Source organism: Equus quagga, chromosome 1 (assembly GCF_021613505.1).
Source record: "Equus quagga isolate Etosha38 chromosome 1, UCLA_HA_Equagga_1.0, whole genome shotgun sequence".
In the NCBI taxonomy this organism is placed as follows: Eukaryota; Metazoa; Chordata; class Mammalia; order Perissodactyla; family Equidae; genus Equus; species Equus quagga.
The window spans coordinates 145,494,843-145,507,369 of record NC_060267.1 but is presented as its reverse complement, the minus strand read 5'-3'; the positions used below and the strand labels follow the sequence as shown (position 1 = coordinate 145,507,369).

The 12,527-nt window shown below is 38.2% G+C and overlaps 1 protein-coding gene across 1 annotated transcript in view; it reads right to left on the bottom strand.

The window, feature by feature from the left end:
* Window positions 1-12,260, bottom strand: part of SCN10A (sodium voltage-gated channel alpha subunit 10) — an 89,541-nt gene extending 77,281 nt beyond the window's left edge. Inside the window, exons 1-3 of the mRNA XM_046677233.1 lie at window positions 11,991-12,260; window positions 10,462-10,594; window positions 7,406-7,496 (exon numbers count right to left, since the gene is read on the bottom strand). Coding sequence (XP_046533189.1) covers window positions 7,406-7,496; window positions 10,462-10,594; window positions 11,991-12,260 — 494 coding nt within the window. The remainder of the gene's footprint in view (window positions 1-7,405; window positions 7,497-10,461; window positions 10,595-11,990) is intronic.
* Between the last annotated feature and the right edge of the window lie 267 nt (window positions 12,261-12,527).

The window sequence follows — 12,527 nt, the reverse complement described above, 5'->3', positions numbered from 1 at the left end:
ATATTAGCAACAGACGTTGGCTCAGGGCTAATCTTCCTCAGGAAAAAAAAAAAGGTGTTGGGATAATCCATATGGAAAAATATTAGAAGCCTATCTCATACCATGCACACACACACACACACACACACACAAGTCTAAGAGGATGAAATATCTAAATGTAAAAAGAAATATGACTTTTAGAAGAAAATACAGGAGAATATCTTTATGGAATATTATATACAGTAAAAAATGAATGAAATAAGTCTGCATATCTCCATTTAGACAAATATGAAAAACACAATATTGACTTTTAAAAAGCTTCAGCTTAAAGCACACATATGGTATGGGATCATTCATACAAATTTTAAAAGACACAAATACTTTATGCATGCAGTGCCGGGCACCCATTCCCCTGTTTGCCATAGGTTCAGCTTCATTTCATGTGTTCTTTTCCAGGTGAGGAAGCATTTATCTTTCCACTGTGCTTTTCCCTGCAACCAAATTGCTGTATTTTGTCAAATGTTTCTCCAGATTCTCAGTAAGGTTAGCGATGGGTGTCCCAGGGCCATCAGAGGGCCTTTCAATTCTCTGTGAGCTCAGGGGCTGGGGATGGCGGGAAAGTTCTGCTCTGGTCACTGTTAACATTTTTGCATCTCCCTGCCCTTTTCACCTCCTCCTGGGGCCCAATCTGAGATGTTCTTCTCCACTTTGGCCCCAGTGGATCTCTAGTTTCTTTCTGAGCACAAGAAAGGATTAAAAAATGGAATACACACAATGGAACACATATATGTGGGATACATATATAATCCCACGAGCAGACAGATAGGCAGGCAAGCAGGGAGCTACCTTTATCAGCAGGTGACAGTGCAAAGTTAACGTTTCAGGGAGGGGTAACGGCAGGCAGGGGAGGTAAGGGATGAGAACTGCTTGCGTCCAAAAGACTGTATCAAGAACATGGCAATAGCATTGGCTTCTGGTTCCTTACTGGCTACAATTTATTTTTACTAAAAAAGACACTGCATGGTCTTTATAGTCCCAGTGTATCCTAAGGATATTTACTCTTTTCCCCTGGGCTCTCAACAACATAGTAAACAACTAATGACTGCTGTCAGTTCACATTTCAAAAATAAAATCTAGAGTTTGATAATTTTTATGAAGCTGAGGATGCTGAACAGCATCCAATACTCGTCACTGAGATTTCTACGGCTAGACCCAAATAGGTAGATTTTTATCTTTTATATTTTTTCAAAGTGTGTTTATCAAGGAAATTTGTCAACAATTTAGTTAACACAAAAATCTGACAAAGAATGAGTTTAATAATTAGTAGGAATGAAAATTGGTACAACTTTGGAAAAGAATTTGGCAATATCTCAAAAACTAAAATTGTATGTCCCTTTGAGCCACAATGCCTCTTCAAGGAATTCATCCCTCACATTTCCCCACGTTATGTGTACAGAGATATGTGTGTAAGGATATTCACCAAAGAATCATGATGGCAAAAGAAGAGGATTGTGTTGATTATGATCAACATAGAAGCCTATCGGTAGGATAACAGTTAAATAAACTTTGCATCATCCGTGTAAGTAAAATCTGTTCAGTCAATTTCTACAAAACATGCGCTGCTGGGATTTTTGTTGGGATTTTGCTGGATATACAGATTCATTTAGGCAGCCCAGACATTTCAATAGCGAGTCTTCTAATCCGTTCATATGAGATATCTTTAAATTTAGTTAGAGACTTGAAAATCTCTCTCAATAGTGTTTTGTCATTGTCAAAATACTTTATACTGTCGTTTTTCTGTATAAAAGTCTTGTGTTATTTTCTACAACAGCTTTTGGGTTTATTAATTCTGCTGTTTTTCTAACTAATTTTTTCTTTTAAATTATTTTTTCTTTCTGTTTTCTTTTCATTTATTTTATTGTTCTTTTCCTAGTTTTATGTTAGGTACTTAAATAATTCTTTTCATTTTTTACTGATATAAATATACAATCCTTCAATGCTGTGGATTATCCCCTGAGCACGTCTTTAACTGCACCCTATATGTTCTGATTAAAGTGTTTTTTATTTTCTTCCCTGGAAACTCTATAATTTTAGTTTGTAGGTTTTCTTTCATCTAAAAGTTAAGGGAGGTTTTTAAAATTGCCAAATGGGAATGCCTCTCTTTTTTCCCCCGATTTTGTTACTATTTTCTAATTTTACTGCAGTGTGATCTGAGAATGTTTTCTTTCTCATTTCTACTTTTTGGAGCTTATGCAGGTTTTTGCTGTGGTTTAATATTTGGTCAGTTTGTATGATCATTTGAAAGGCAGTATATTCTCTATTTTTCTGGGAATATAGTTTGATATATATTAACCAGATCTATCTTATTAACTACATTCCCAAGTCATCTATATTTTTACATGGTTTTTTATACATTTGATCTGCCACAGGCTGACAGAAATTAATCACACTTTCCTAGCACTACAGTGTTTTTGTCTGTTTACCCTTATACTTTTATAATTTTTGCTTTATGAATACTGTTGCCACATTATTTGTTACAAAGATATACATTACTGTTATGGTTTATTTAGCATTACAAAGTATCATTTTTGTCCAGTTTAATGATTTTTGGCCTAAATTCCACCTTCTGTGTTATTAAGATCATGCCCCCTGCTCGCTTTCTGTCTTTGCTTATATCTCTTCCTGCTCTTTAATTTTGACCTTTCCGTATGGCTTTGAGCAGTGTATTTTTATTCAACATAGAGTTGGATATTCTTTGTTATACAGTATGAATTTTTTTTGAAACAGATCATTCAAAACATTTATATTTATTGACATGACAGATTTGTTTGATCTTAGTTTGCTTATATTACTTTGTGTTATGTATTTAACAGTATTTTAAATATTTTGTTGACTGGTATGTTTCATTTGCTTTATTTTTTTGTGTATGATTCTGAATTTAGAAGAGTTTTTATTTCAGTTCTAGTGGTTGCCTTTATAAGTACAAATTTATATTTATAACTAAAGCCATGTAATACCTTGCCCTTAGTACGCTATCTCTTTAAACAATATCTCATTTCCGTTTGGCAATTCTCTTTCCTTTCTCCTCTGTTTGATCATCACCTGATTGTATTTAACAATATCTTTTTTGTGCTTACCTTTGTACTGTTAAATGTAATTATTTTTCTCTCCTTGATTTATTAACTGTAAAGAATACTCTTTAGCTTCTTGCTATTATTAGAAGCAGCAATAAGTGAGCGTTCTCTGCTCTCGTGTTCCTTCCTCTTTCTACTCCCAGTGTTTGCTGTGTGTATCTTGTCAACACTTTCAGAGCCTCTGCAGTTTTAGGGGATAAGATGCCTCGATCCTCCTTTTTATCCCTCTCTGCGGGGACTGTAGTTTAACAAGCCCCGATCTGCTGAGTCATTTGCCAGTCCTCCGCCCACTTTCCGTCTTCTGAGGTTGTTTTGACATCTTTTGTCCTCTGTGCTTTCCTCTCTCCTTCTCTTTGTTCTTGCATATTTATGCTGTTCTTATTCCCATGCTGTCATTTTACTGGCATTTGGAGAGGGTTGGGGTAAGATGTATTTGCGCTATCTTCCATATTTAACCAGACTCCCCAAATAACTCTTACTTTTGAGAGAAAATGCTTTGCATTAAAAGTTCAAAAGAAGGATAGAAATCGTACATGCTACATGATCTCAGTTATGGTATAAAAAGAGGGAAAAGAACAATAAGCTAAAATGCTAACAGTGATCTATGCTTAGTTATTATCTTCTGATTTATACTTTTTAGTATTATTCATTTTATGCAGTGGTCATTTATTTTTAAAATTACTTTGTTTTTAAGCTTTTTGTTATGATATCCAACATGCATGTGTTATGACCTCATTTAACCTTCATTATCTCCTTGAAGGTCTCTTCAATATAGTCACATGAAGGTTTAGGGCTTCAACATATGAATTTTAGGGGGACACAATTTGGTCCGTAGCAGCTATGTGACAAATACTCACACCATGGAATATTTTGAGCACCCCACAAGCCCTAGAGGTCACTACTATCCTAATTTGGGGTATTTTTTTCTTGCCCTTTTTATTTATATTTTTATCTCGTAAGTATACATCCCTAAACAAAATAGTTAAGTTTTGCTTGTTTCTGAATTTTGTATAAATGGAATCATACTTACGTAATGTTTTGTGTCTGGCGTTTTTGTTCAATATTATATTCTCTTAAGACTCATCCTTCTTGTGTGGAGCTATAGTTTATTCATTTTCCTTGCTGTACATTATCCCATTTTAAGGATATAACTGAGATATTTAAGGTACTCGAAAATTTATAGACATCTGGGTTGTTTCCAATTTTTGCCTTTTATGGGCAATGTTCATAAACTTCCTTGTAGCTATATGCTGGTGTCCATAAGTGCATATTTCTGTTGAATGTATGTACAATGACATATAAGAGGATAATTAGAGGATCACAGTCTCTGTGTCCTCACCTATATTTGGTAACACCCACTGCTTTACAAAAAGGTGACACAAGTTCATATTCCCACCAGCAGTACATGAGTTTCTGTTGCTCCATGTCATTCTCAATACTTGGCATTGTCACAATTTAAAATTTTCCTCATCTGGTGAGTATATGATAATCTCTCAGTGTGATTTTAATTCATATTTCCTTGATCAAGAAAAAAGTTAAGAATATTTTCATATGTTTATTGATCATTTGGATTTCTACTTTTGTGAAATATCCATTTAAATTTTTTGCTCATTTTAAAATTGGTTGCTCTGACATATTTCTAACTGATTTGTAGGGGCTCATTATTCTGGGTATAAACACTTTTTAGGTCTATGTGTTGCAAATATCTTCCACTCAGGAGGCTTGCTTTTTCAGGCTCGTAAAGTTGTCTTTTGATGAACAGATATTCTTAATTCTGGTGTACTAAAATGTGTCGAGTTTTTTCCTCTGTGGTTAGTTCTTCTGTGTCATATGTAATAAATCTTTCCAGAACCTGAAGTCGCGAAGATATTCTTCTCTGTGTGTGTGGGTGTGTGTTTTTCCTTCTAAAAGCTTTATGTCTTTGTCTTTCACCAAGAAATTTAGATCCTAATCCACCTAGACTTGATTCTTGTGTTTGGTGTAAAGTTGAGTCTTCATTGTAATTTTTCTTTTTTTGTATTTTACTACAATTCAAAAATGTTTTATTAAAAAGCACAAATTTAAAAAAATGAACAGAAAAAACACTTTTCTCTTAAATCAAAAGTACAAACATTATAAAAACATTTTATAAATAAATAGTATTGTGTGTTCATACTTTTCTCAAATCTATTTACTTTATTTGTTATATCATCTTCTTTATATACCATGTGATTCAATGTAATTTTTCTGTTGGGATTCTTTTTTTTTTTTAAGATTTTATTTTTCGTTTTTCTCCCCAAAGCCCCCCAGTACATAGTTGCATATTTTAGTTGTGGGTCCTTCTAGTTGTGGCATGTGGGATGCCACCTCAGCATGGCCTGATGAGTGGTGCCATGCCTGTGCCCAGGATCTGAACCCACGACACCCTGGGCAACTGAAGCGGAGTGTGTCAACTTAATCACTCTGCCACGGGGCCGGCTCTATCTATTGGGATTCTTAATTCTTCAGCATCATTCACTGAAAACTTTCCTTTCCCCACTGTCCCACAGAACCACCTGTGCCACAAATTCAATGTCTGTATGTGCGTTGGCCTGTTTATGGGCCACCTAATCTGTTCCGCTCTTCTGACTAATCTTACTCCAATGGCACGCAGTTTCTATTTAGAGCTTTGTAGTAAATCTTGATATTCGGTAGAGTGAGTTCTCTTCTCCCACCTTACTTTTCATCCTCAAAAATGTCTTGGCTATAATTTGCTCTTTGAATTTTCATATAAATCTTAGAATCAGTTTGTCAAGTAATTAAAAAAGGGCCTGTTGGGATTTTGATTGGGATCACATTAAATTTATTACTTTTTTGGGGAGTCTTACACTATTGTGACTTTGAATCCAGGAATATAATATATAGCTCCATTTATTGGATTGTCTGTAATATTACTCAATATTGTTTATAATTTTCTTTGTAAAGATCTTATTCATATTTTGATAATCTTATGTCTAGATATTTGCTATTTTAAAATGACAGTGTAAATGGTACTTTTAAAAATTGTTTTATTTTCTGCTTATTGTGAGTATATATATATATATACATAATTGATTTATGTATATTAATTTGGACCCAGCTACCTTGCTGTACTCTCTTATCAATTCTGATAGCTTATCTCTAGATTATATCAGCTATTTTATGCATACAATCATATTACCTGTAAATCATGACGTCTTTGGTACTTCTTTTTTCTTGTTACACCTTTTATTTCTTTTTCTTGCCTTACTACACTGTCTAGGATCTCCTTTATGAAGCTGAATAGAACTGATGAAACAGACATCTTTGCGTTTTTTTTCTTCTTATCTCAAAGAGAAAGCCTGCCATGTTTCACAAGTAAGTACGAAGTTTGCTGCTTTCTTTAAGGTGGTTTCCCTTTATCAGAGTACAGCAATTCCCTTCTGTTACTTCTTCGAAGAGTTTTTAATCATGAACAGGTATTAAACTTTATCAAATGATTTTTCAGCATCAAGTTGGCCGTATGATTTTTATTCTTTAATTTATTAATAGAAATGAAACATACTTTCTATGGTGCATGTATTAATGTTATAGCCAGCAAAAGAAATTGAAAAATTGAAAAAAGAGAAAGCTCTACAGAGCTCCTGTTGTTACACTGAAGGTGTGTCAGGCTTGTGCTGGGGGGAAACCGCTTCCGCACGTGTTGGTGCAGATGTTTTTAGAAAGGCCCCACAATCTGAAACTACAGAGATTCCATCTGTTAACCAAGGAGGTAGAATAATCTCAGAAATATTAAGGTCACTTTGAAGTATACGGGCCATGACAACTTAAACAGCTTCATTCATGGATTATTTTCTGAATATGTTCCAGAACCATTTGTTCTCAATTCTGTTTCAGTTTTGCTCCTGCCTCTCTTCCCTAAACATCAGTCATGTGTGCGCCTAGTAGGTGAATGTGTGTGTGGCGGGAGGGGCTCATCTTCCCAGGCCACCCCAGACCAATGAAATCAGACCCTCTGGGACTGAGACCCAAGCATCAATACTTAAAAAAATCTCCCCAGGGGGATTCCAATGCACAACCAAGGTTGAGAACCACTAATCTATAGCTCTTCAAAGCTGCAAATCATATATATGTTTATGAAACAAAGTCCCCAGAGAAGACGATATCTAACCATTACAAAGTCAGATAGACAGTAGGATTCCATATTACCCAGACGAGACCCAGGAGGATAAATAAAAGAAAAAAGCCACCAAGTGAAGGAAAGGGAAGAAGAGGGCAAAAAGAGAAGGCACAAAAATGACAGCAAATCTACTCACTCGAGTCTCTCTGGAAATTCAGTTTGGGTCATGAACACACAATTGATCACAATCGTGACCATGATAAATAAACTGAACCACCTGAGAAGGCCTGTGTTAAGGAAAAGCTAAGAGTCACCATGTTTCCTTGATGTCATCTATGATCACCTTGACGCTGAATGATTAAATTCGTAACTCTCAGCTAGGATCAGCTTTATGGTCTTGACATACAATAACCACTAACATTTGCCGAGTGCCTCCCCTGGGCTGAGTACTTCATCCGCATTATTTCTAATGCAACCAACCTGCAGGTGGATATTATTATCCACATCTTGAAGCTAAGACAACAGGCTGACAAAGCTTAAATAATTTTTCCAAGGTCATACAGCTAGTCCACCACAGTGCTGAGATGTGAACTCAGATCGTCTGATAATAGAACCCTGAGTAAGACGGAAGGAAACAGAATCCATTTTCCAAAATGTCCTTCTGACCAGAAGCTTTCATTTCATTATACAATATGGCCTGACATTTCATCCAGCAAATATCTCTTTTATCCTAAAAGACAGAATACTCCTAGGAGTTAGAGATGAAGAGGGGGCTATCAGCTTTCGCGGGCATTCATTGAGTCAGATTGCTTTCCTAACTTAGCTGAGATCAGTCACACTGAGGAAATGGACTTCCGGCCAGGAATGGTGGAGGCAACACAGGGAAGTGAAGTACTGGCTCAAAAAGAAAATTCCAAATAGGATTAGGCTGCAGCGGAGAACTCTGAACAGCCAGAGAGGAGAATCTTGGAGGAGAGATTGGGCAAAGGGATTACCAGAAGGGGAAAGAGACGTTGAAAAGGAAGGTGAGTAGAAGGAGGTAAAGAGATAGGAAGAAATGTTGGTGGGGAAAATCCAAAGATAAATTTCTTCCATTAGACATTTTTCTCAGGACTATCTGGGAAATTACTTAACAATTACTTCCTAAAGAAAAACGAAGCCTGAAGATAAACTTGACCTATAGAGAGTGTAAACCACTCATCTTTCATAATTTCAATTTGAGCAGAAGTATTTAAATCTATTTTAGTTTTCTCTAAATGCCTTTAATGTGCCCTGTTTTACAGTTACTTAGGAACACATCTATTTTGAAAAGGGAAATTCTACTAATTAAACCACATTTTCCGATTGACTTGCAATTAAATTAAGACATTTGTTCACATGGGGGCGAAATGTTAACCCAAGGATTAAATTAAAATCATATCTCCAACTCTACAAACCTTTAAAAGTAATATGATATATTATGTATAATATTACTTGTGAAAACATTCATAGCAAATTTGATTAGAATTATAATTTTGGTGAAATGTTAATAATAAGACATTGAAAATTCCATACCTTGAAGAATATCTTTGGGGCTGGAGCTACCAAGTTCATGAGATTTAAATATATAAATGCAGACTTTTGTGAGAAGAAGACCCTCAACAGCTTTTCTGTCCAGCGGGAACTTGAACAGGCAATTATTTACTCATCAAATCTCAAGATGAAAAGAATATTCACTGGTCACTTGATTCTTCAAAGGAATTTTATTTCTAATTAGCTGTTTCTGACTTATCTAGATATTGTTCAACTGGGATGCACAGAGAGGAATTTGTGTATTTGCTGTTTTTCTTTATTTGCAATTTTATGTAATTGTGTATACATGTATATTTTTAAAACACCCAAGTAGAGATGACATACTGAGAAAATAAGTTACCCTAATTCATTTCCATTAACTGTCTACTCCCTTACTGCTGACACTGCTCTAAGCAGGATACAGGCTGGACCTCCTAACTGGCTGTGTGACCTTGGACAATTTACTGGATGCCTCTGAGCGTCAGTTTCATCATCTGTAAAGTGGGAATGCTAATCCCTTCTTCAAGGGTTTCTGTACCTATGACACTGTTGATGCTCAAGAGGTAGTAGCAAATGGTTGCCCACTATTATCATTAAATATCCTTCTATAGAATCAGAAAATCCAAGACTGAAATAAGAAAATAGAATTCCAACTGGTTGGCCATAAAGATAAAACATGTAAAGAGAAAATGTAGTGCAACTACAATAAGCATTTCATGTTGAGATGACCCTGTGGCAGGGCTACAGCTCACTGAGTGCTGTCCAGCTATCTGATAAGCTGCCCCAGTGTCGGGGGAGAGGGCTCCTTTTACTGGAGCCTCCTAGGGAGAGGCTGGCTCCCGTCTGCCAGGCAGCTGAGGCAAGGCTGTTCTTGCAAATCAACCTCCTGGAAGCCAGGGCTGAATTTGTCATTAGGAATTTCCAGTTTGGACAGTCATCAAGGAAGATCCTTGGAAACCAAGCCAAAGTCTCTTTTTTTGTCCTACTTTGGCTTGCCTTGAAAGAAAACAAAAACAAAAACTGAAGGCAGCTTCTGAAGCTACCTAAAGCAACTAATATAATATGGACATTTGGCCAATGTGTCTCTAATCATTACTACATTTCCCAATGATGTGAGTCTCGGACTGTTGACATTTTTAACCTGCTAGTAGTTTTGGGGTAACTTGTGACATTGGCAGTGCACCATGACCAATGTGATCCTGTTGGGACAACCTATGCTCTGCCCATCAAGGTCTGTTTTCTTTGTCCTCTGGGAGATGCTGCTCTTTTGCCAAATAAGCAGCCACTCCCCAGGATGGCTATGGCACAGAGTAACAACCCATACCTGTCTCATCTGCCCAAAGAAGACTTGGGGCCCCTTTACCAGTTATTATGTTTTGGGAAGAGCAGGCCACATATGGTAAGAATGTGCCTGAGTGCTTCAGCAAAGCTCCCCTCATAAAGAGGACATTTTTCAAGTTATGCATGCACAGGTGTTTCCAGTCTAGTCTAGATGAACCTAAACCCACTGTGGGTTGCATGAACACCTTTTCTGTCTTGGGACTGTTTTGGGATGTTGGCCACATTAAAACCACAAACACTTTTTTCAATTTAGTGATCCCTTTTTTCAGGATTCAGTTGGAGGAAGGCTCTACTGCTAACCTGTGAAGAAGGCACTGGACACATGGGCAAGGCTTGTTTCTAACATGTGGAAGAAGCAACCGTGCAAAGGATATGAGTGGACAGACACTTTGATGGCTGTTTTTCTGATCAGGTTGAAAGGACTGAATAACCACAGGGCCCGAGTGGCACTAAACCGGGAAATGGTCCTCCCTTTGTTCAGCACCATAAATGTCTAAAACAAAACAAAAGAGAAGGTGGACCTCCAGTGAGAAACACACATCCTCACACAACCTTGTTTTTGAGCATGAGTGGTATAATCTCAGGTCAGTAAGAGCCAAATGGACCGGCAGAGAGTTAGGGAGGATCATATCCTCACCCTCCTAGCAAGACCCCAGGGTCTGTGGCTGACTGTGCATCAAGATGAGCCCACTGAGAGTGCCCGATGGACAGGCAGCTGACCCTCGGGCTGGTAAGATGCATCATGCCCAGGGTGAGGATTCTGGTAGCAGGAGGATGGAGTTCTGGTTGTATGGATTCCTCTTCTGATTAGTGGACCATCCCCGGCTCTGTAATGTTCCTTCTGCTCTTCACCTCCTGGTCTCCCCCTTTTAAACCCTCTGCTGGTTCCTCCTGGGAGGGTGAGAGTTTTTGTCAGGCGAGAGGAGGGAGAAGGACATTGCTGTGCTTTTTATTTTCTCTAAAAACCGTATTTCAGATGGCTGATTCCTGCCCCTCCCAACTCCCAGACATGCACACACCGTTTCTTTGGCTGTGAGAACATCTAAGATGCAATACCAACAGGGTAATTGTCACAAAACAGCTCTTGTTTAGACTAGTGGTCCTCAAACTTTTTAATTTCAGGACCCTTTTATACTTTCAAAACTTATTGAGGACCCCAAAAAGCTTTGGTTAATGTTCATACCCTTTTGCTTATACCATATGTGTGTGTTTGCATGTGCATGTGTGTATATTTACATATGTATATATAATATTAGAAATTTAAAACATAGGAGATTTTAAAACAAGAATATACAAGCATACCTTTTAGTAGCTGTTAGACTGAGGATGTCATCCCCCATCAATAGCCTCTACATTCACTATTGTATGTTCACAAAAGAGTATGAGTGAAAAAGACAAATGACATCTAAGTATTGCTATAAAATACTTTTGACCTCTTGAACCCAGTGAAAGGATTTTGGGAACCCTGGGGCTTCCAAGATCGTACTTTGAGGACCACTAGTTTAAATCATCCTGATTTCTGTTCTTCTGATCCCCTTCTCTTCTGTCTACCCCCCACCCTGACACCAAGATCTCTGCTCTCCACTTGCAAAGAGAGCCCACACCTCTGGACATCCTAGGCCAGAGCTCATCCAAGGGAACAGCACACTTCCTCTGAAAACTCCACACCAGTTGTCACTGCTTTGGAGGATTTAGGTTTAATTAGCCTCTACCATAAATACTATAAAGATTCAAACAGAGCATCAAGGAGGTGAGTTAGAGATATTTTTCATTAATGAGTCTAGCTGACAACCACATCACCCAGGGTGCAGGGGGACTCCCTGGGCTTGGTGGGATAGAGGTTTCCTCTCTCAGAACTGAGAAAAGCCCTTCCAGCCAGTAGCCCTTACCCGGTGTGTGCTGTAGAAGGGGTCCAGATCCTCCAGCGGCTCCCCAACCAGCTCTGGCGGGAGCTCACCATAGAACTGGGGCAGCTTGTTGCAGGCTTTCAAGTCTAGCTGGGGCCGAGGCTTCTCTTCTGGGTCCTTCTGCTCCCTGTGCTTATCCTTGGCTTTCTCTGCTGCCTGCTTGGCAGCAATTCGCTTTTCAGTCTCCGCCAGGGACTCCGGAGTGAATCGACGGAAGTTGTTAGTTCCCAGGGACCCAAAGGGGAATTCCATCTTCTCATTCTTCTTCAAGGAGAATTTATACTTTTATGACAATGGACATAACCACGGAGAGGTAACAGCCTGCCCACTGGCCCTCTCCATCCCGTCCCTCCCACCTTTCTAGAAGAGCTCCAGCACCCCCCTCTCCAGTTCCTTCCTTGACTCAAGCTGAGCTCCCCCAAGACCCCACTGCTCCTCAGCACTTTTAGGGGAGGCTGTTTATTCCATCCTACTGCAGGTACTTCAGGCTAGGGTGTGTCTATGCTCTCCATGAGCTTC